General features: G+C 31.1%; 1 protein-coding gene across 3 annotated transcripts in view; it reads left to right on the top strand.

Annotated features, from left to right (window-relative positions):
• LOC117100643 (serine/threonine-protein phosphatase 2A 56 kDa regulatory subunit epsilon isoform-like) overlaps positions 1 to 23,451 on the top strand; it is a 76,884-nt gene that overhangs the window by 47,316 nt on the left and 6,117 nt on the right. For all 3 annotated transcript variants that reach the window (XM_033240442.1, XM_033240443.1, XM_033240441.1), the window contains exons 6-11: positions 2,055 to 2,185; positions 12,947 to 13,006; positions 14,058 to 14,166; positions 15,771 to 15,824; positions 17,121 to 17,171; positions 18,649 to 18,768. In XM_033240442.1, coding sequence (XP_033096333.1) covers positions 2,055 to 2,185; positions 12,947 to 13,006; positions 14,058 to 14,166; positions 15,771 to 15,824; positions 17,121 to 17,171; positions 18,649 to 18,768 — 525 coding nt within the window. The remainder of the gene's footprint in view (positions 1 to 2,054; positions 2,186 to 12,946; positions 13,007 to 14,057; positions 14,167 to 15,770; positions 15,825 to 17,120; positions 17,172 to 18,648; positions 18,769 to 23,451) is intronic.

Here is a 23,451-nt window from a genome sequence, read left to right as displayed (position 1 = left end):
CAGTGACAAGACGAGCAGCGATGTTCATCAATAGCTGCAGCTTTCTAATTGATGTTAATGGTATTCCGTAAAGGACTCCATTACAATAATCCAATCTTGATGTAACCAATGCATGTACAAGTTTTGATTAATCTATACAAACTATTTTGATACTGTTCCTGTTCTTAGTAAACTTTCTATTAATGTAAGACATGTAGATAGACTTGATTTTCATCATTTATCGGGACGTACAGATTCATATAATAATGCTATTATTGCTTTTCCCATAATTTGGTCAACTTTACCTATTTCACTTAAGGATTCTTTTATCAATGATTCTTTTAAAATGTTTAAATTTAATTTGCGATCTCATTTTTTGCAAAATTCAATAGAATAGTAATTGTACAAAAACATGTTAAGTAAAATTAATTAATATTTTTATAATTGATAATGTAATATTAAATTAAATTTGAAATTAAATGAAATGCAATGTGAAATGAAAGTGAATTTTGAATTTAAATGATGATGTGCAATCTTTTCAGAAATTATTTTTATAATTAATAATTTAATAATAATCTAAATTATTTAAGTGGAATTAAATGATAATATAAATGATTAATGTACTGTAGTATTACAGTATAAATTATGTGATATAATGCAAAAGTGAAATATATTTTTTATAATTTTTTTATTTATATTTGTAAAATTATTATTGTTTATTTTTGTTATTGGTATGTTCCTGCTTAATTAATAAACATTTGTAAATTCTAGTTTGTACAGGCACATCTTTTGATGACAGTGTTTTCACTTTTGCCTGTCCTGGTATCTCAAGAATTGATCATGTTTTGTTGTTTTTGTTGAAAATTTGTTTAAAATTGTGGTAGGCATTTGTTTTTGTAATTGTATGTTTATATATATATATTGATACCGAATAAAAAATGATAATAATAATAATAATAATAATAATAATAATGTGTTTGTGGTTTTTTTTTCTCGTTAATACTAAATTAAATAAAATCAATTGTACTATTATACCATCAGGAGGCTGGGAGTGACTCATGATCTTACTCGAATTTGGTGTTGAGTTGTTAAATAAAAGAGTACATTTATCAAATTTTTATATTATTTTAATTTTACTGATCTGATTTTAAAATTCTGTAATACTGTATATTTAACCAGTTTTAACTAGAATAGGTACAATTTTAGGTTGTAGTATTGCAATTTTAAGCTAAGTGTTCTTGTTGAATAGATAAAATAGGTTCAGAGTTTAATAGTAGACTTACAGTATGTGAATAGTCCAGATACCTTTCCTAGTAATCACCGATGAAAGATGGTAACCAAGAGCAATCTGGATGAGTACATTTAGAAATTAGATATAGTATACAAGCCTTGATTTTGTGTTGCTAATTTGATTTTCGTATAATTGGGAAGTCTGCTTTCATTAAATCAAAGTGTACTGTACTTCTCATGAGATGTTGCTATGAAAGGCAAAAAAATATGTCCGTCAATGAGTCACGATTGGCAATATGTGGAATCGCAGTACAGTAACATCTCCCAATTACGAACCTCCCAATTACGAACTCTTGATTTTACGAACACAATTTGCGATGATCATTTTTAACTACAAAAACACTTAAAATTCTATTTGAAAGTCTTCAAAAATAATATAAAATGTTATATCAGCTAAGAAAGAAAACATTAAAACCAATAAAGCGACATAAAACTAAGTTTGAAGCAAGAAATATTGATCGTTTTCAGCCGAGATTTTGGAAAACAGATAAACGAACCACGCTACTGTAGGTACTACTGCATAAATGACAATACAACCAATTGCAGCGGGCATTTGCCCATACTGCATATCGTCTGTTTATGCTCGACACGAGGAGTCTGTGATCTTTTTCCTTCCATTACTCTCTGCTATTACAATTTCTCAGAATTTATACTTTGATGAGACACATTGTTTGTATTCCTACTACATTTTAGTTTGATAGTAAATACTTTTTAATAATAAATAATAATAATAATAATAATGTTATATACTGTGTGTCACTTATAATTATTCTTCCTCTATTCAGCTTTTGGAATTATTTGACAGTGAGGATCCACGAGAAAGAGATTTCTTAAAGACAGTTCTACACCGAATTTATGGAAAGTTTTTGGGTTTACGAGCATTCATCAGGAAACAAATTAATCATATCTTCCTTAAGTAAGTATAATATTACTTCTTAGACAAACATAAATTATTCATACATAATTCCCTACCTATGTTATTGTATTGGGAAGGGAGGGGTGGGATGTACAGTAGACAAGAGTACTAGCATTTCATGAGATATTGTGTAGTAACTAAGAGATGGTTTTCATACTATAAGCCTGTCTTTATAGTATATCATTCTGGCTGTTTAGAGTGTTTGTCCAATTAATATATAACCACAAGTTATTTGTAATATATTCATTGCCAGATCTAGGGAATTCAAAATAGAGTTGGCCCAGGGAAGAAATTTTACAGTTGGAAAGTCTTGAACTACCTCAGTCCCACTGTGGTTGTGGCTGAAGTGCAACATGTAAGGCATTACCAACTTCTAGATGGCCTGAAATTGTTTTGAATACATGTACAATTATTTTTGTTGTCCCATTTTTTATTGTCAACCTATTGTGAACCTATGGCAAATCAAATTACCGAGCGGTTAAGTCGGTGGTGCTGCAATGTACAGCCATAATATCTGCGCTGATTCGAACGGTATGCTCACCCATGGTTCTGGTGGTGGAACAAGTCTTCTGAGATAAGGACTACAAACGATAGGCAATGTGTACACAATTTGGCACTTTAAAGAGCCTTTCGTCTTTTGAGATGATTACCCCAGTGTACTGGTACATATAGCCTCTGTTTTGGACAGACGAGAGATAGCTGGTACCAGTTTACCAGGTAGCTCAGAGAAGAAGAGACCCTTAGGGGAGCAGCAAGATATTCTACGTGCTTTGAGACATCAGCATAAAGTGCTATATAAATCAAACTACATTACATTATCAGAGAGCCCAGTCTGGCTTTTGTTCCCTTTTTACCCCTGAGTTTTCATTCATTTAATAAATATTTTTAAAAATTAGAAAAAAAAAACCTTAGGGCATTCTTTGTTGTATTATATTGAACAACCTCACCTACTGTTATAAATTCAGCTTGAAATACAGAATACATAGAACAGCATACTTCAACCTGATAAAAAAAAAATATTGGTTTGTTGAGTGGCAGAAGGATGTCAAAAATATTGTATCTGCGAAATAGCAGTCTACTGACTAATCAATGATGAGCATCAGCTTATTAATTCTAGCATCTCTCTAGGCTGTGATGTCATCCTAGGTCATTTTTTGTTCATATCCTTTAACAGTCCACAGGAAAGGCATGACGAGTTCAGTGTTGAATGATTTTACTGGTAAAAGAAATTGAGCAGGAAAATTTTCTCCTGGAAGATAATGAGTGCAATATGTTTTCAAATTCATGGACAATCTCTTAAATTTATTTTATGTCAATATAAATAAATAATTATAATGGTAAATATTACAACATTGATAATATGTTTATTCTAACCTTTACTCTAATTGGTAACAGAAAACAAAAATGATAATCGGTCAATGATGATGACGTCATCAGGGGCAAAGACCATTTGTAAATTTGACTTCGTAAAAATGGACGTTTTACTGTACAAATAAGTAAAACATTGATTGGAAAATATTGATAAAAAAAAATTACATTACATGTTTAACATTAGCCCTACAGAAAATGTGATCAAATCAAATAATCTTTATTTGTGATGTCAAACATAACACTGAAATACATGAAAATTATTTTTCTTGGCATAATAATATCTTTATAAATAAACCTAGTATATAAAGACTACTGTACAATTTATTCAAATGTTATTTCTAGGAAAGCACTGAGAAATAATCAGTTTAACATATTCAAACATTAAATTCTGACTACTTTGTCTTGCATATTCTACATGACCACAAGGGACAAGTACAGTAACAGACACATACTAATGTAGGACGAGGGATGTTTAATTATTATATAGAAACAGATGACAATCATACATAGAATTCAGGCAGTTCGTCACTGGAACCAGCGCTGATGTTAAGGCTAAAGCTAGCAGCGTCCCTGCCTTACCGCTCGGCCACTCGATTCGAATCTGTATTACAGATCAAAAATGTAATTGTATTGTATATTATTATTAAAGCATTTATATTGTGCTCTACAAAGAACACAATAAGTGGACACTAATAAATTAATTTAAAAAAAATACAAAACCGCATTGAGAAAAAATTCAAACACCAAATCAAGGAAAAAAACTGAATGTACAGTACTGTATTTGATAAAAACATGACCATATATAGGCACAACATCACTATATGGTCATCAGTTTTTTGTCAAAGAAAATTTGACAATCTGAACAAATGATATTTGCATACCATAAAACCCTGTCCAGACTGTCAAATTCTATTTGACAAATACATGTGATATGCCTAAATAAGGTCATGGTGACATCACGTCATAACCATATATAGGCACATCATGACTATATATAAAACCAGATGAAAATATTTTATCATATATATGGGCACACAACAGTTTTTTGTCAAAGAAAATATGATAATCTGGACAAAGCTTAATAATTTCAGAAAATTTAAAGCCTTGTCAGGTCACTGACAAAATCATGTGACATGCCTAAATATGGTCATGATGACATCACATCATGACCAGTAGGCACATCTTAATTAGCTTTATACAGCAGTTTTTTTTTTGTGTTGACAACTTTGGATTTTAATATGTAATTTTTTTTGGTGGCACTACAGGCTTTTCTATTTGAGTTTACAGTACCTTTAAAGTAAATTTACTTAAAAAATGTAGAACTATTTCCTTTTAACATAGTTTATTCTTGACAATTCGCATGAAATGAAGCTAAAGTATATAGTTATACCCCATGGAGAGAATCATTAGAGTTTAAGAACAGTTAATAAATACCATTGCACCAATGGACACAGAGCTTCTAGACAACCTTTATACATTAAATTCATCAAAGTCAGTGTTACATGTCAGTGTTTATCTCAAAGGAGGCAATTGCAACATTTTAATTAAAACTTTTGTGACAGGATCTAATTAGACAAATTTCAATGAGCTCGTGCTTTGGTAAATATGCCAGTTGCTTTGCCAAGCAAGAAAATATTTAGGAAATTATAGGTCATGATGAATTTGGTAGAAAAATGAAATTTGTAGTAGATTAATAATCTGTACCGTAGAGGCTCGCTTTTACATACCACAGTTATATTAACCTTAAAGTTTTACGTACACCTCATACAGATGATGACGTTATCAAAAACCCCCAAAATACTCAAAACAAAGAGTTTGTACAGTAGTATCATAGTAGGCAATGAGTGGCCCATCTACAGTATGCCTAGTATAGTTTAAGGAGGGAGCAGGTTGCCCTTATTAAATGCATGGGTAGCCACTTTAGAAAGTAGGAGGAAGAAGGCATGGTAGCAAATCAAGTAAAGTGACATGGGTAGCCTATGCAGTAGAGTTTTAAGATCATGGGTAGCCCATAGAGTAGAGCTTGTGGCCAAGAGTGTAGCCTATCTACAGGTATATTTTTAACTTTTAAAAGTGTGTATGATCAATATAATGTTTACTGAATATTTCTGTTCTTAACAATGTACAGTAATGAATTCGTGAATACTACAGTAGGTTTAAACATAAGATGTTAAAGGCTCTAAGGAACACATTACATTGAATCACATTTTTATACATTACATTTCTGTAAATTATGCCATTCATGTTAAAGTAGGCTTTAGAGGATCAGGAAATTTATGCTCGCATTGTGAATGCTATTTTTAGACTATGCTGTAGGATGCTTTGAGTAATTTAAACAGGTTAGCATCAGTGCGTCAGAGTTCACTGACACACTTGCCTGTTCTCCAGGTCTCATCTACCCTGAAATTGTATTGAATGAGAATCTAATGGAAGCTATTTTTTAAGAACAAAACATAAATGAAAGGCAGGTTTAAGCCCTGTCCAGACTATCAAATTTTATTTGACAAAAACATGTGACATGCCTAAATATGGTCATAATGATATCATATCATGACCATATATAGGCGCAACATAACTATATATGGGCAAACAAAAACATGTCACATACCTTAATTTGTTCATGATGACATCACATCATGAGCATGGTATAGGCACATGATGACTATATTGGTATAACAACAATTTTCCGTCAAAAGTAGTGTGTCACAAGTTCTATGACAAAGAATTCCAACCAATGAAATGACTGAGTGAAACTTATTTTAATTCACACAAAATTTTATATTTAATTGTCAAAACTTCTGACTATCACATGGAAAAGTAAAGGTATAATATAAATATGATACGGTAATCAATCATTTAGGCCTATCTTTTGGCCATTCAAATGATTGGCCTCTTGAGCTTTTTTACGCTCAGCCAATCTTCCTCAACTGTGGTCTACACAGTCCACCCCTCACAGTCATCCAAAATTAGCATAAGTATTTTGCATTTGCATAATTAAAATTAGCATAAGATCCAAGTAGATACTAAGTGATAAAACATATAAGCTTCATCTCTTTTATAGGCTAATATATATAGTCTTTCCATATGATAATAATAATGATAATAATAATAATAACAATAACAATAATGATAATCATCACATAATAGGAATAATAATAATAATGATAATAAAAATAGTAATAATAATAATAATAATTATAGTGATGATAGTAACTCTGTGACAGTGTGTAGACAGTGCTTCAGAACATTATACTCTATAATGTAATTGAAGACCTCTTTTTAGAAAGTAATTTTAGTTAGACTGTCTGTGTTATAATTGTACTGATAGTGCAGTTTAACCAGTTGTTATTGTTTGCAAATACATAAAATGAAATAAATGAAATGAAATGAAGTATGGCTAGTAAGCTAAAACAGGTTTAAAATATAGTTTTCCTTCAAATAAATTTACTTTCATTCAATCAACTCAAAATCTACACTAACACCTCAAAACCATTTCTTCTTTAAGATTGGCGCATACATTAGATGTCTTCTTTTGCTGACATGCATAGTGACAGTTGGCGTTGTATATGGTCAGTTTATGAATGGCTTGTCATTTGTGGCATTGTGCCAAGGATATATCGTGTGTGTTTCTGTCAAAAATGAACAAAATTTTATCGTGTGATGGACGATATTCCCTTACAGCTAGAGGCTAGTGATATGAAAATGTGACCCAAGCTCACAAATGGGCTGTAAACTCGCACTGCATTGTATTGAGAAACAAGCCTCAATACCCAGAATGTGAATTTTGTGTGAATTGAGTTTTTGTGTAATAAATAAAGTATAACTATTAATCTTACTATTCCTGAAGTTTGAGTTTAAAATTCCAACTGTAAGAGGTAAGATTTAGCCATTTTCGAATGGGAGCTAATGAAAAATGAATAGAAACCTGCCGAAAATAAAGGCAATTTTCTCAAAACTTGATTTAAGAAAGTTGATAAGATGACAATTATTCAAACGGTCATAACTTTGCTTCCAGACACCCGATTGAGTTCATTTAACTGTCATTTTAAAGTAAATGATATGTTCTATGCCATTATAACAAAATAGGACAAGTTTACAGCCTGTTTGTGAGCTTGGGTCACAAATATCAGCTCCTCCTCAGATGATGAACTGTTATTGTTCATTTTGTACAATGATGAAGTATCGTAATGTCAGCATAAAGAAAACAATTGGTAAGGAGGCATAGGTGATATAGGTATCATCATGATGTCAGCTACCAACACGCAAGACGTTGCCCTTGTTGATAACCATGTACCCAAGCCAAAAATTGTAATGCATGAGATAACCAACGCAGCGCTAAAGTGTTTGTATGCGCAGTATGGTACACATCAGTACTATTTTGCACTGTACAGTACACAAAAATATAAGAAATTATGTATTGATGGTACAAATGACAAATATTTTGCTTAATTATAATTATAATGTGTTTTATGTATAGTAAAATGAAGAGATTTTACATACTTTTTGTGTGATCAGAATAAGGTTGGTGACTAACAAAGCAATATATTAGAAATGGTAACTATCAAAAATATTATAAAAATATTATACTAATTAGAAATTTTGTTTCTTGACATACACTTATTTCTATAAAGTCAAATATCTTAGATTTTCATTCACTTAAAACCATGCGGCAGTAATATGATGAGCTGTACTAGTCTAATACAAAACTGTAAGGCAAAAGCATCACTTTGTTTAAAATTTTAAAATGTAGTCTTCCCAAATGAGAGGATAGTCAATAAAAGGATTTAATGTTACTCTTCTTATCGTTCACCTGAAGAAGTATACTGTGTATATGAAAGCTTCTGATAATAAAATCTCTAAAATCTCAAAGTGCTGCTTTTTGCTTTCTTAATGTTTCAAGCTACAGTAGTATCTCTGAAATAGATTGATATATTCAAGAATTGTTTCTGTCAGGGATTAAACCACTGCCTACTCAGATGATTCTCTTTCAGTTAAAGCTAATTGCTTTTACTTGCATTAGTATTAGAGAGCTTTTATTATCAACAAAACTGCATTATAATCTCTGTTTCACATTCATAATTATCTTGCTTGGTAGAGATAGATTTCATCAGAACATCATTTTAAAATAGTAATATTCTAGTAATGATAATATGTCTGTGTCATACAGTATTGCATCTTGACAATGTCTCTGTGCACAGTTTTGATTTTTTTTTTTTTTTTGGTCACCCCAAACAAGGCCAAGGGCAACTCTAGGTAAGGGTTTAGGATAGTTAAAAAGAAAACGGTCGACACAAGATTTAAAATTTGCAAGATGAAAGGAAATTAAACAATCAGTAGACAGTAACAAATTCCAAAGAGAAGCCGAACGACAAAAAATGAATTAAAAAAAGTGGAAGTTCTGCATTTAGGAAGTTCAAAAAAGAAAAGTGGAAGTTCTGCATTTAGGAAGTTTAAGAGTGAACGGATTACAAATTGAAGCCAATCTGGTATTTCTGGAAAAACTACAAACAGATGCCATAAATAAGTTGAGAGATCTTCCCAGATATTAGGGACCTTTCGATTTACGCAATGACACAATGCTGGAATCTCTCATGTATGACTGTCCTACAGGATGTTCTCTGCATACATAGATTTGGCCAAATTACTTCCTAAAATCCACGCAACGAGAAGAACTTAAGGTTCTCGCATGCGCAGATGACTTTTAGTGACATCATTACGTTCTACGTCTTACCGTCGTCATGCAATCGAAAACTACGTATTACTACTGTAGTCACTAGATCCAACACCACTGTGCTCAGCTCCCTAGCTGTGTATTTAGTATTGCCGCAGATAATAAGCACATCTACCAGGTACCCGCTAATTATGATGGAGTGGCTATTGCAGCAGTTTTGATTAGAGGGCCTTAATTTTTAGGTTAGATGTTTAGTTAATCCTCGCTGTATGTTTTGCTTTTTTCTTTGGGCACTTAACAGTTGTTTCTCCAGGCCGGTAACCAGATTGAGAAATTGTGGAAGGGATCAATTTAAAATGTGAACAGAAGTCACATTGTTTAAGTTGTGCTCCACAAAGAAGAGATCCTATAAAAACAATATGTTTTTGATGTTGAGAAATAAATTCTCCAACATTTCAAGAAAACATTTTTTTAAGTTTATTAAGATAATGTAGACCTACAAAATTTAAGTTTGCAAAATTGGAGGAAATTTGACTGCATATTCCATGGTTACATACACACACAAATAAAACAGAAACTAGGTCTAGGAGTAACTTATATGTCCTACTTTGTTAAAAATCATATTCACATTTATGGCCTGTGGGAGTGTAATAGTGGAGAATCCTGAACTAATCCCAATTGCAATGAAAACTTAATGGTCAGTTTTAGTATTTTAACCCACCTAATGGAACTAATTTGCCACAATTTGGAAGGGGGCTATGTCGGCGCCTTGCTCATCCCTCAGTCTACGTCCATGTATAGTAGTAACGTGTTATATTGCTTGCTAAGGGAGGACATAGAAAGTTTTATTGAATGGCGATTAAAAAGCTCCAGTGAAGAAGCTTTTTTATTAAATCTAGAAATTGTCTAATCATACAAGCCAGTGGGGAAGTGGAATGCAAGATACAAGATAAAATCACAATAAATATACAAACATATTGTCACCCTAAATCCTGGTATAATAAAAAAAATAAATTGGCTCAAATTTTCAAAAGTAGGTCAGCTTAATACAATGTTAAATACAATAGCAATTTCAAAGCCACTTTTTCACAAATAGGCTAGGCTTAACGTACTTTATTCATTGGATTACTGTCACTTGCACTGATTGAAGTAATAAATAGAGCCTTATGTGAAAATAATTCAATATAGTACTGAACAATAAACCAATGTACATTGTGCATTTTATTTTGAATAAAATTCACTAAAATAATTTTTAAAAAGCTTCAAATAGGTGTTGATAATTACAGTTGATGCGAAATATTTTTCATTATGGTGGCACCCTTTGTGCCTTGAAGTATGTTGATCAAACTAGGGAAAAAAGCTTGGCAGTCAATAAAATTTGGTTCTTATCATTTTGGAAAAATATAGTTTATCAGTAGTGCATTAAATACCATTTTGCGAGTCTAAATTATGACTGGCTTTTATACACCAAAATTTACGGTATGGGTAATTTATTTTGTTGCTATTTTGACTGTTTATGCTAATTTTCCACTCCACATCATAGATTGCCATTAGTAAAGCTTGCATATATAAACCAAACACATTAACAAAGAATTAAGCAAATAAGTTAAGAACAGAATCAGTAAAAAGAGTGATTGCAAGCATATACATTTGTATTACATATGAATGTATGTCAGTTCCTCTCCAGTCATATGTAGGTTTTTGCGTATATGCGTTGACATTTAAAATAAAAGACGTATCATTAAATAATAGGTGCTTACATACAGTATTTCATTTAAATAAATACATTGAGTTTGATTCCAGATTAAATTTGTTTTGAACTTACAGAAACATGAAATTTGAATTATGTCATAATGCAAGCGTCATTACTTATTAATTATTGTATCTGTAAGTAAAAAATAAATGTAGGAAAATTGCTACTATGCGCTCACAAGCTGAAGACAGATTGTATAAATATATGTGAATATTTATTCAGACTGCATGTAAAATTATATTTTGTGAATGGTTTAGACATTAAGCCATTTCTCGCATTCATTGAGAATAGTTAGCTGATAATCTGTTAGAACATGATGGTAAAATAGCTACGCCCAGTCCTTGAATATTGTTTCTAAGGTCCAACAAAAGGACTGTGGGAAAACATACGCACACACATGTGTTTGTGGGACACCACATATTTCTGGCCCTGTTCTTATTGGTCAGTTGTTTAGTTTGATTGACACTCCAGATAGGTCAATTATGTTCAATCTTTGGTACTCTGTGATGGGAAGTAGAGTGTTTATGTTTTTCCAATGTTATAATTATTTTCATTTTCAACTTTGATTATGAATCAATGTGATATTTAAGTTTGAAATGAATATAATTATATCAATTACATCAAATTGACCATATTTAACCAAATTGACCATATTTATCCAAATTGACCATGTTTATCCAAATAAACACTCTGGGGCGTTCATTGCTGAGAAGGGTTTTTGAGGTGGGCATTTACTTGAGGGAGGTAATTATATTTTTTTGGTGTAAAATTGATGCGTATACTTACATAAATGTAAGTATATAAGTATATCCCAATGTTGAAAAAATGGAATTCTATTTGAGTAGGACATTTAATGGAATGTGTTGAGAATGATATTGCTTCCATTATTTTTGGCAGTACTTTTTGAGTGGGGGGGGGGGGGATGTATTCAAGAAAAATTTAAATGCCCCACGGCGATAAATTTGAGGGAGGCTTTTATTTCAAGTGAGGTTCCGAAAGGGGTGTTTATTTGAATAAGGTAATTACATTTTTTGTCAATTAAATGTTTCATTAGAAACATATCCTCACAATTAGCAGACTTAGATCTGTGCTACAGTACATTGATTTGATGAAATAAATCATACTATAGGTAATGCACTATCCAGACTATCAAATTTTATCAGACAAATACATGTGACATGCCTAAATATGGTCATGATGACATCACATCTTGACCATATAGGTGGCAAGACAAGCCAAAGCAGTCACTCGTTGCAAAAATCAATCTTTAGTTGTTGATACAGGATTTAACAGTAAAATGAGAGCTATGAAATGGTAAAAGAATCATTTAAATCTGATATTTCGTTATGAAGTTCAAACATACAACTGTTTAAAGAACAATATTTGAGAAATCGGCCTTTATGATTTTGGGCATTTCTTTGGCAGAAACCATCACCAAATAGTTATGAATTGTTGTTTTAACATTGAAAATGGGGAAAATAACAGCATAGCTTAATACATAGATATGTAAAGGTTAGTTTAGTGTAATAAAATAGATTTTATTATAATATTTCGGCATGTTTTGGCTATTATCTCTGAAACAGGATTTGTGGCGAGTGACTGGTTTGACTTGTCTTTGCCACATAGGCACATTAGGTTTTTTGTAAAACAATTTGATCGTTTGGAGAGAGCTTTAGATACTGCTTGGTAGAGGTGTGCACAGTATTGACATTTTCTGCATTCAAATTTGCTTCTTATTGTTAATTGTTGAGTCTGTAATTTTAAAGCAGCCTACCATATGGATATTATTATTATGTTCTGTATATTTTGCAAAGGAAATTGAATTAACAAGATTTGATATGTTATCTTGTTCTGTCAAAACTCGAACGATTTTGATACAGTAATCACTATCATTTTGTTGTAATTCCTTTAATACTGAAATTCAGATCCGGGAATTGAATAGCCGATTTTTTTTATTTCTTTACAGGTTTGTTTATGAAACAGAGCATTTCAACGGAGTAGGTGAATTACTAGAAATTCTTGGTAGGTAAGTAAACCGGTTTATAGTTTAACATAAAAATCATTAAACATCACTGCAGAATACAGAGAGAAAAAAACGGATATCATCTTTGTGCATCGAATGAGTGGTTAGTATTGGACTAGTGCACTGTCCAGTGCTCATAGTAGAATATGAAATATAATGAAATTGAACATGTGACCATAAGGGACCAGCTCAACAATTCTGCAGAGGCTAATGAAAGATGTCTTAATATCAAGTTGCAGTTTTTATATACTGACCAGAAATGTGTATGGTGTTCAGCTATACATATTTGAAATAAGTAGAGAAATTGAGATCAATATAGTCAACCTGATCCCTTTAACCATTTCATGGTACATTAACTTTTGTAAGTTTTAGATGTGGATTAATTATTATTCACTTTGATTTATTTAATGTCTCCATTAAGTACAATACAAAAATATAACAAGCATACATAATTTAAAAAAAAAAAAAAAAAAAAACAACCGTTTTGAGGATAACCTTTTCTTTAAGTTCTTGCAAGGGGACTTATTTCCAGAGTGGTCACCATGCATTCAATTTACCAATGTATGTTGTAGCCATATCTTATGAAATTTTTCTTCAGGTTTACAAATATATTGTTAACATAAATGTTCAAAGTCTCTAAAATACATTGTTTTTTAAATACATTAGATTGCCATTCAGGAAATTATAATATTGTTACAAGATTTACAGGGTATCATTCAATAGAGAAATAAGCCCACAAATTTATTTATTTTAGTAACTGTCGTAGGCCATTTATTTTTGGGGGCATGTTTGAGGAAAATTTTATTAGATGGAAGATTTATTTTTTTTCGGGGCGGGGGAGAGCGGGGTTGTGTAAAAATTATGTGTATACTTAAAAATAAAATCTTTAACAGTACTTTTCTTGAATCAGCATTTATAACTGTATATTCAAGAATGTTTTTTGATATTTTTATATTGTTCATAAAGTTTGTGAATATTCATGTGTATGATTAATATTTTGGTTTATTATATATATCTATGATGAGTAATAATTTGTACATTGTTTCACCCACAGTATTATAAATGGGTTTGCCCTACCTCTAAAGGCAGAGCACAAACAGTTTCTTATCAAGGTGCTTATTCCTTTACACAAGGTCCGATGCCTTAATTTATATCACGCCCAGGTAGGTACTTGCCATTCTCTATTACCGTCAACAGAAATTTCATCTTAAGATACCGTAAATATTATCAGCGGCATTTCTTGTTATTTTCCTTTCCGTGAGTGCACATTCTGTACTGCAAGGAAAACATGGTGATCATAAATTGACAGCCGTTTTACCGTTACCAATCATAATTTGCTATGTAGAATGCTAGAAATCACATTGTACATAAATTAAATTAATGCATCTCATTTCCTTTTTCAGTTGAATACTTTTCTTTTTTCACTCCTTTTAGTATGATAATGCAAGTATCATAATAGATATATGATCGATAAGTATGAACAGGCCTGGTGAAAAAATAGTTTTGCTACTGTACATTACTGTATTTTTATAAAATGCCTCTGGTGCCAAATTTTGTCTCTAGCCCGACAGTGGTTGTCTGGAGGACGGGAAAATAGAAAAGATTTCCTTCACTAACTGAACCCTGAGGAAATGTGAGATGCTTTGCACACTTTTTTCAGCCCTGAATATGAATGTATGTTACATTCTCCCAGTAGTATAGACATTCAAAATGTTTATGATAAATGTTATTATGCAAGTCTGGGAAATTCTGGTAAAAGCCATTTATCATTGAAAGACAAAGTATAAAGATATGATTGTTAACTTGCAAGGCAAGAATGACAGTCTATATAATATATTTTGTTCCAAATAAACACTAATTTATAACAGGCAGAGGTTGTTTATATGTATTGACCTTTGACTTTCACATGCAAGAATGAAACAAGAAGATGGCTTATTAAAACATTGAATTTTTTTTATTTAATAAGTTATCATTTCCATTGATACACATATCAAAACAGCAATTTAGTTTTCATTGATTTACACTTCACTATGGAAACCCTTTGATTACCAGCCAAGTTAAGGGTCAATGCAAAGGATAGAATTGTTATTATTATTGCCCTGTGGCGTATCTGGAAGTCTTAAAATGGGGGTGCTGATGGTGTCGCAAATGTGAAATGGGGGTGGGGGGTTGGGGTGTGCTCGATGATCAGTTGAGGGCCACTTATTCGCAATATAAGGTGATTTTTAACGACTTGACAGTGATTTTGGGGGTTGGGGGCGCATGTAATTTTTGAAGGGTATTTTTTCACAATAATAGTTTATGTTATCTTTATGTTTTCTTTGTCTCTCAATTTTCTCTATAAAAAAAAAACAACCTGATAATCTTGACAATAAGGATTATTTAAAGATAATAAAACAAATTATTTTCTTGCAATTTTAAAGGGATATTTTCATGAAATTTGCATTTGTTTATTAAAATTTAGCTGTTTATATCTGTCATCAAATTTGTATACATTACATCTAATATTGGAACATCAGTTTGAATAAATTTATAACATCACCTACTTTATAATCAATCCATAATTCCAACAAAAATACTATACTGTATTGTATTCATCCATCCATCCAAAAATTACACTCACTGTAAGGCACTTGCAGAATTTTTTAGACTATACATTAAAAATAATTACATGTCATTAAAAATATGCAAGTATAATAAAATTTTATTTATTAGAAGATAATTAATATATAATATTAATTGTATGAATGTTTAAATGTCATTTCAGTTAGCATATTGTGTTGTACAGTTTTTGGAGAAGGATGCTACGCTAACAGAACAGGTAAGCAGTGTTGTTTACATAGACACATTCTTTCTGAACATCAACATTAATAAAACACTTTCTTGGTAATAATGTAAATCCATTAAAACTAATGGCAGACTAGGAGGGTATGTATGTAAATAATATTCGATGGAATTTGCAGCTGCATTTGTCTTCAGTTTTTGTTTTTTCTTTTCATCTGACATTTTCAAATCGTTTTTTTCGGATTAGGTTTAATAACCTTCAGGATGGTTAATTAAAATCATCTATCGTCATAGCGATGATGTATGTGTTATAATCATCATTTGTAGATTGTATGTAAAGATATGGGGGTCTATAGTGGCCATTGCACTAATGTACTCAAAAACCATAATAATAAATTATTATTATTGTTATTTTTCGTTTGAATACAAATTTGAATTTTGATGAAATAACCATATTGACTCTCATATTAACAATTAATAATGAATCCGCAACATAGCATCACAACAGTTTTATGCCTTATTATATATTTTTCATCTTTAATATTACCTTTATTAAAATTTAATAAATGGAAAATACAAAAGAAAAGTTAACCTACTTTTATCCTTAATTTAAAAAGTCTACTTTTCAATCGAAACCTACATATATTGACCTTTGACACACACGTTACAAAGCCATGATGACATGCCACGTGACTTTACATTATGGTATGACTATGTTAATATGTAGGTACAACACTTAATGTTAATATATAGGCATAACTGTTAAATTTCTCACATACTCAAGACTCTTTACACATTATACCATCCTTATATTTTTACTGATCATTTAGCCAATTTGTCATGCTTGATGAGTCAAATTTTCAGATGAGTGCCAGTAACTGTCAAATTCCATGCATATATAATTTGTGGTAGGTTTTTAGGCCAGGTGATGCATTATCCTAATGTTAAAGAAATCCAATTACATGGTTATACAATAAGCCCTGATTCATGCATTATTTTATCACTTGACGTCAAATTCTGTGAAAATAATTACCGAAGGGTTCTTAAATGTTACAAAGATGATTAACCTAATAATAGTATGCCAAAGAATGAAATAATTTACTAACAGGTATTTTCAAGTTTTTTTTTTAACAACTATTTCCATATTTATTTTTAGGAGTTTAGTTCGATACTGAACATGTTAATTTTTTACTTGGCTATTATTAAACAAATGTTTTTACTTGTGTCATTATTATTATTATTATTATTTTATTTAGCCATCATTTGAAAAATGATATCTGGCCATCTAATAGGTGCAATGTCTATTCAATGTTGTGTCTTCTTACTGTCGTAGGTCATAAAAGGTCTACTTAAATTCTGGCCTAAAACATGCAGCCAAAAAGAGGTGAGTATTTTTCATAGCAATACATTTATTAGCTTGAATTAATAAATAATTTCATTTATATAACAAAAGTATATTTTTTGCACTCATATGAGGTCTAAATTAGGTTGTTTCCAGTCCACCATAGGTCCCTGCAATGGACCCATATCATACTTAGTGTCATTAGCTAGTGCATTGCAATACCATTCTGTGTAGACTATAAAAAGAATGTTGGATATTACTAGTAGTAGCCTAAGAAACAAAAAAAATGACATGAATTATTCTTTTGTCAATTTTTCAATATCATTAAAGTTAGTATACTATAAAAGGTTCTTCAATAATAGAAAAAGTAAAAAAAAAACTAAAGATTAGATAAAATTCTTCTGTTTAATCTGTTTATATTTGACATGTAAGCTTATGTATACCCATGTTTACGTCTCACCAACAAGGCGATTAGTCCTCACAGACTTGGTCATGAAATTTTAGGGGTCATAATGTTTAATACTTTTGAGTTGGGTAGTGTTTGTACTAATATTATGACGGCTTCTAGCTGGCCCAAATTTACCTACAGAGTAGAAGCAAAATTGAGCCGCCTTGGTGCTGCCTATTGGAATTTAACAACACGTTCACCTATCACCAAAGGACAGCTTGAGGATGCCTCTTTCTATTGTGAACAGAGCCATATATTTTTTATAGTATAACTATCAGGCATTGACTGAAATGGTTTTATTATGTACTTCAACTTGTCAGTGATTAAAACAATTTATTTTGAAAAGTTTCTCTGGTCGAGAAGCTTACTATATAAATAGGATGCAATACCACATGAGAGTTGTGTTCTAAAGTCTATTGACTTTTTGTGACCCTAATTGATCTTGCTTTTTAAGATAAATTTTTTATGACTGATATTTGCCTAGTATGAATTCTGGTTAAAACTAGGCTTAAAAACATTATTAATTTGCATAATTTCTTGCTAATTAAATTACCCTTAATGATAGATATGTTACCATCCAATTGCCGTGTTATGAATATCATTACCAGTTCATATCTGATTGTATCAAACTTCTTAAAATATAGACTTTGAACCACAAACCATTAATTCTCAGTTGCATAGTAACTGTAGAGAGACCTTTTCAATTAGAATAAGTTATGTAAAATTATTTTTCAATATGGTACATACATAAATTGGTGATATGGATATATGTTTATTACGTACTAAAGTCTAAAAAAAAAAATAACTTGCTTGACTTATACATTTGTTGTATTCTATTTCACACAAAGTTTGAATTAATATTATGTGCTTAGTATACAATGTACCCTCTTGTTACCAGAGGATGTGTATTCTGTTCCCGCATAAACTATTTTAATGCCTCGCTGGCACAGAACAACTGATGGAATGAAATGATTTTTGTTGTTGTTGAGGGCATGCACCTGTGTTCATCCATATGACATTCGGATGACATCTGTATGGAAGCATTAACATGTGTTGATACCTTTTATGTAGGTCATGTACCTCGGGGAAATTGAAGAGATTTTGGACGTTATTGAGCCAACGCAATTTGTCAAGATTCAAGAACCCCTTTTCAAGCAGCTTGCCAGATGTGTATCCAGTCCACACTTTCAGGTATATAAAAAAATTTTATCAGCTAATTAAAGATAATTGATTTATTTCCTAAATGATAACCTGTATACTATAGTCAAGTGTATTCTCTGAATCACATTACCTAGAAATATGTGTTAGAGAGGGGAGACAAATTGTAGTCAAGAAATGTTGGACAGATTGTGATAAATGGTGGGGATATGTAATAGTAAGCATAAGAATGTTTAGGGTCTTTTAGAAGTAGATTAGCAAAAAGATTTAGTACTGCAATTTGGAGATAAAATCAGATCAAGAAGTATCTTGTTTCTACCTTAGAAATACTTAAATACCTTTAATATGGTTTTGAAAATTACCTGAAAATACAGATGAAGTATTGGCCATAAACTTATTGAAAATAAGCCTTCCTAAGCCTTGTAATAAGACTATTTTATGTAGAGCATCTTGTCATGTTTTGTGAAGGGATTGCCACCTTTGCTATTGTGGGTCATCCTTAGCCTATGTGCCTATATATTGAATGAAATTTAATAACTAATATTTTGATTATTCCTTCATTGCAAGTCTTGATTTACTTATAATAATTTTAAAAATATAAACAATAAAAGGTAAATTAAAAATAAAATAAAAAATATTTAACATGTTAAATATTAATAGGAGTTTATGGATTGTTAGCCTATCTTTAAATAATATGGAGTATCTGATAAAGCTTTCAGAGCATCAGAATGAATATTTGGAGAATATGCAGCATACACGAAATGATGAAAAAGCTAGCAATCTTCGTTTTAGTGAAGGATGATGCAAGACAGACTAGTGTCAAATAATATGGACTGTTGCTAGCGAAGTCTTAGCCTTGACATGTTATGAGTAATATGTCCTTTAGGGAGGTAGAGCCAAAATCTCTGCCTGCCCTATCATTCAGTGCGTAGTATGCCCTGCACAGGCTAGATAACCTAAATGCTAGCCGCACTGGCACCATGATCACTCGCGTTTATTGTCATGCTTTAACAATCTCTGATATTCATATTTTTTTGGCTTTTAAACACATAGAAAAATCAGAGAAACTTATGTATTATTTAAATAGAAAAACAACATTTCTGTTGCAAGTCCTTTTCTAACATAATCATACTTGAAATGAAGCCAAATGATAAGTGATAAGTTAATTTTTTTTTTAATTGCTTTAACAATCTCTGATATTCATATTTTTTTGGTTTTTAAACACATAGAAAAATCAGTCAGAGGAACTTATGTATTATTTAAAAAGAAAAACAACATTTCTGTTGCAAGTCCTTTTCTAACATAATCATACTTGAAATGAAGCCAAATGATAAGTGATAAGTTATTTTTTTTTTTTTAATTGCTTTAACAATCTCTAATATTCATATTTTTTTGGTTTTTAAACACATAGAAAAATCAGTCAGAGAAACTTATGTATTATTTAAAAAGAAAAACAACATTTCTGTTGCAAGTCCTTTTCTAACATAATCATACTTGAAATGAAGGCAAATGATAAGAGATAAGTTAATTTTTTTGGCCTTCTAATTTGTTTATTAGGTTTCATCTCATTCATCGTACTTTATAAATTAGTAAAATGCCAAGAAAATAAAGAATATCTAACATGATTCCCTTATCTAAAAGGTGGTTACACCCCACAAAATTGCAACTCTACATGATTTATTAAAAACTTTTTATTTTTGCTTCAAAGATACCTCATACATACTCCCTGTCAAAAACTATTTTTACCTGCTTTAATTTAAGTTGCTCTCATTTAAACAACTATCATACTCCTATCTTACACCCTGTATTCTTTCCCTTCACTAAATAAATGTAAAACATATGGTGAGTGTTTTTTTCCTATTCCTCCCCCCCCCCCCCTTCTCTGGAATCAGTTACCCATTTCTAATAACAGTCCTCAAATTTAGTACAGTAACATCTCCCAATTATGTACCCTTCCGTCCGAACAGAGTTCGTAATTGAGAAAATTCGTAATTGAGAGAGTTCAAAGTTTCATAGTATCTCAGTGTGGTGAGAGTAGGCCAAAATTAACTGAGCTCACTGTGAAGTATTCATTTGAAAGGATTTCTGAATGAAAACATGACCAAATAATGGCCAAACAAGTGTTATTTTTCTCTTTATAAAATCGCGAATCCATGCGAATAGCGCCCCAATGACAAGAAGTGAGACTGTATGCCTGAACAAGCATGGACAGCTCAAATGTATCTTGGCTGAAAACGATCAAGATTTCTTGCTTTAAACTTAGTTTTATGTCACTTTATTAGTTTAAATGTTTTCTCCCTTAGCTGATATAACATTTTATATTATTTCTGAAGACTTAAATGCAATTTTAAGTGTCTTTGTAGTTAAAAATGATCGTTCGTAATGATGTCATCACTGCAAATTGGGTTCGTAAAATCAAGAGTTCATAATTGGGAGGTTCGTAATTAGGAGATGTTTAACTGTATTAAAAAAAATCTCAAATCGACTGTTAGAATGAGGCCATACAAATGATTGATTAATTGATTGATTGCTTACTTTAAATACTAATAGCAATAACAAGTATAGTTTACCAATGCTTTTTAATAGTAACATATTTTTTAATAAGCCTTTGATTGCTTTTATCAGTATTAATAATTTATTATCGGTCATGAAATCTTCCAAAATCTTCATGTCAACTCCAACATAGGGATTATATAGGTTATTAACTTTATAACTTCAAATGGTGTATAACTTGCAATTAGGCACAGACTGAAGCAAATCAGTTTCGCTGATTTACGGTCCTTTCAACTTGAAAATCTTTTTAGGGATTACTAGCCAATTTAAAGGGAAGCTCAGTCCCAAAGATTTTCTTATAAGTTTATATTTAAGTATATGATATTAAGAATAACATAATTGTATGAGACACTGCAACAAAAGTGTGCAATTTTTCAGGGGAGGAGGGAAGGGGGAGAAGGAAGTAAGCACGAACATTATGAAGTAAATTATTTTTCATGTCGATTATCTCTGGAATCATTACTAGGTATTGATTAGTTTAACTTTGAGAAGGTTTGATTAGCTTGCAAAATTATGATAGCAATTACTGTCTGGAATCTAGGCTTAACATAATAGCTAGATTAAGATGAAACAGTGGTTTTTAGGGGTGGTTTTTGTGTAATATTTTCTGCTGCAAATTAAATGCAATACAAAACATAAATAACAATGTAAGGCCTGCAATTTTAAGATTTTTTAGTTGTGGAGAGACAAAGTTATTACATTGTAAAGTCTACAGTAGAATTCGTTCATCGATATATTTTGGTGTACGTCTCCAATGACAAAAATATAGCACTTAACAAGAATAATGTTATTATAACGGCAAAATATTTTAGAAGATTATAGTATGTCCTGTTTTTATACCCTTTGCTATGCTCAGTCTACAAATGTCAATTTAAGTCCATGACTGCTGAATGACAACACTTACACAGATACAATTTAGCCACAAGGCCACAAGATATGCAATGTTTTTGGTGTTTTGAAATAAAGGAAAATCTAATAGTGTAATTATTACATCCAGTAGGTAATTTATATTTAAATTTTATTTTTCACATTTATTAGCTCAACACTGAAAATTTATGTGTAGGTTATGGTCAGTTTTATCATCATTTAACTATGGTAATATTTGATTAATTACTTCATTTAAACATTTCATGTATTATTTGATTATTTCTGACTGTTAGTGTACAAATTGTATTTTCTTGATTTTTAATGTACCGATTAAAATAGAACTATAAATCAATTTAGTTTTTATTGATAATACCGTAAGACAGATTTAGGAAATACTGTACGTGCTGCAATACTAATTGCATTTATGAACACAATTCTTATCTAAAGAAATTATATATTACAATTAAATAAATCATGCACAAAGCTATATGTTTCCATCTATATGCTGCATTTCTATTGATTTAGTAATAAAATGTATTACTATTGATTTTGTTCATCCTGTTAATTGGTAATATTGATTAATAAAAGAAATACAAAATGCAATTTAGTATTGCTTGAATTCTGTTGTGATTTAGAATGTAGTGTAGACATAAAAATGTTAGTACTGTATGATGTTATTTTTGTTCAATATGTAGCCGTCCTTGTTCAATATGTCACAAACCAAATGAGAATATTCACATTGAAATAAAAAAATTGTAAGAGAGAGTTGTTTTAATATAATAATAATTTTTTTTTTTTTTTCCACTATGAGTTTGTATATTCAGGGGTTTATTTATGAATTTGAGTAGCAGGAGAAATTTGAAAGTAACAGGAGAGTAAATTAAAATAGGCCGGGGGTATAGGGGGGGCCGCCTAGGCCCCCATCGGCGTCCAGGGGCAGAGCCCTGGTCGGGGGTCAAGGGGGGAAGCGTCATTACGCTCCAAGGTTTTAGAGTTTTTTAAAAGCCCATTTGATGGAATTTCTCTACACCATTTTTTTTTAAACAGTTTTCAGAATCAACTACTGAGCTGTAAAATCTTGATATTTTTACATATTCTTCATACATAGGCCTAGCCTAAATAGATACTGTAAACCAGAAACTTTCGCGAATTGATAATTTCGGCCGTTTTCGCGACATTAAACTTTCGCGAATCTCAAAAAGCCTAAATTTAATTCATGAGAGGAATATCATACAATAGCTGAAAATATCGTATCGTGAGTTTAGGCCTAGGTTAGATAGGCCTACAGCCACTGTG

Source organism: Anneissia japonica, unplaced genomic scaffold (genome assembly GCF_011630105.1).
Source record: "Anneissia japonica isolate Jap-2015-1 unplaced genomic scaffold, ASM1163010v1 scaffold288133_len202418_cov178, whole genome shotgun sequence".
Lineage (NCBI taxonomy): Eukaryota > Metazoa > Echinodermata > Crinoidea > Comatulida > Comatulidae > Anneissia > Anneissia japonica.
The sequence above is the reverse complement of the archived record's forward strand: the minus strand, read 5'-3'. Positions and strand labels throughout refer to the sequence as shown.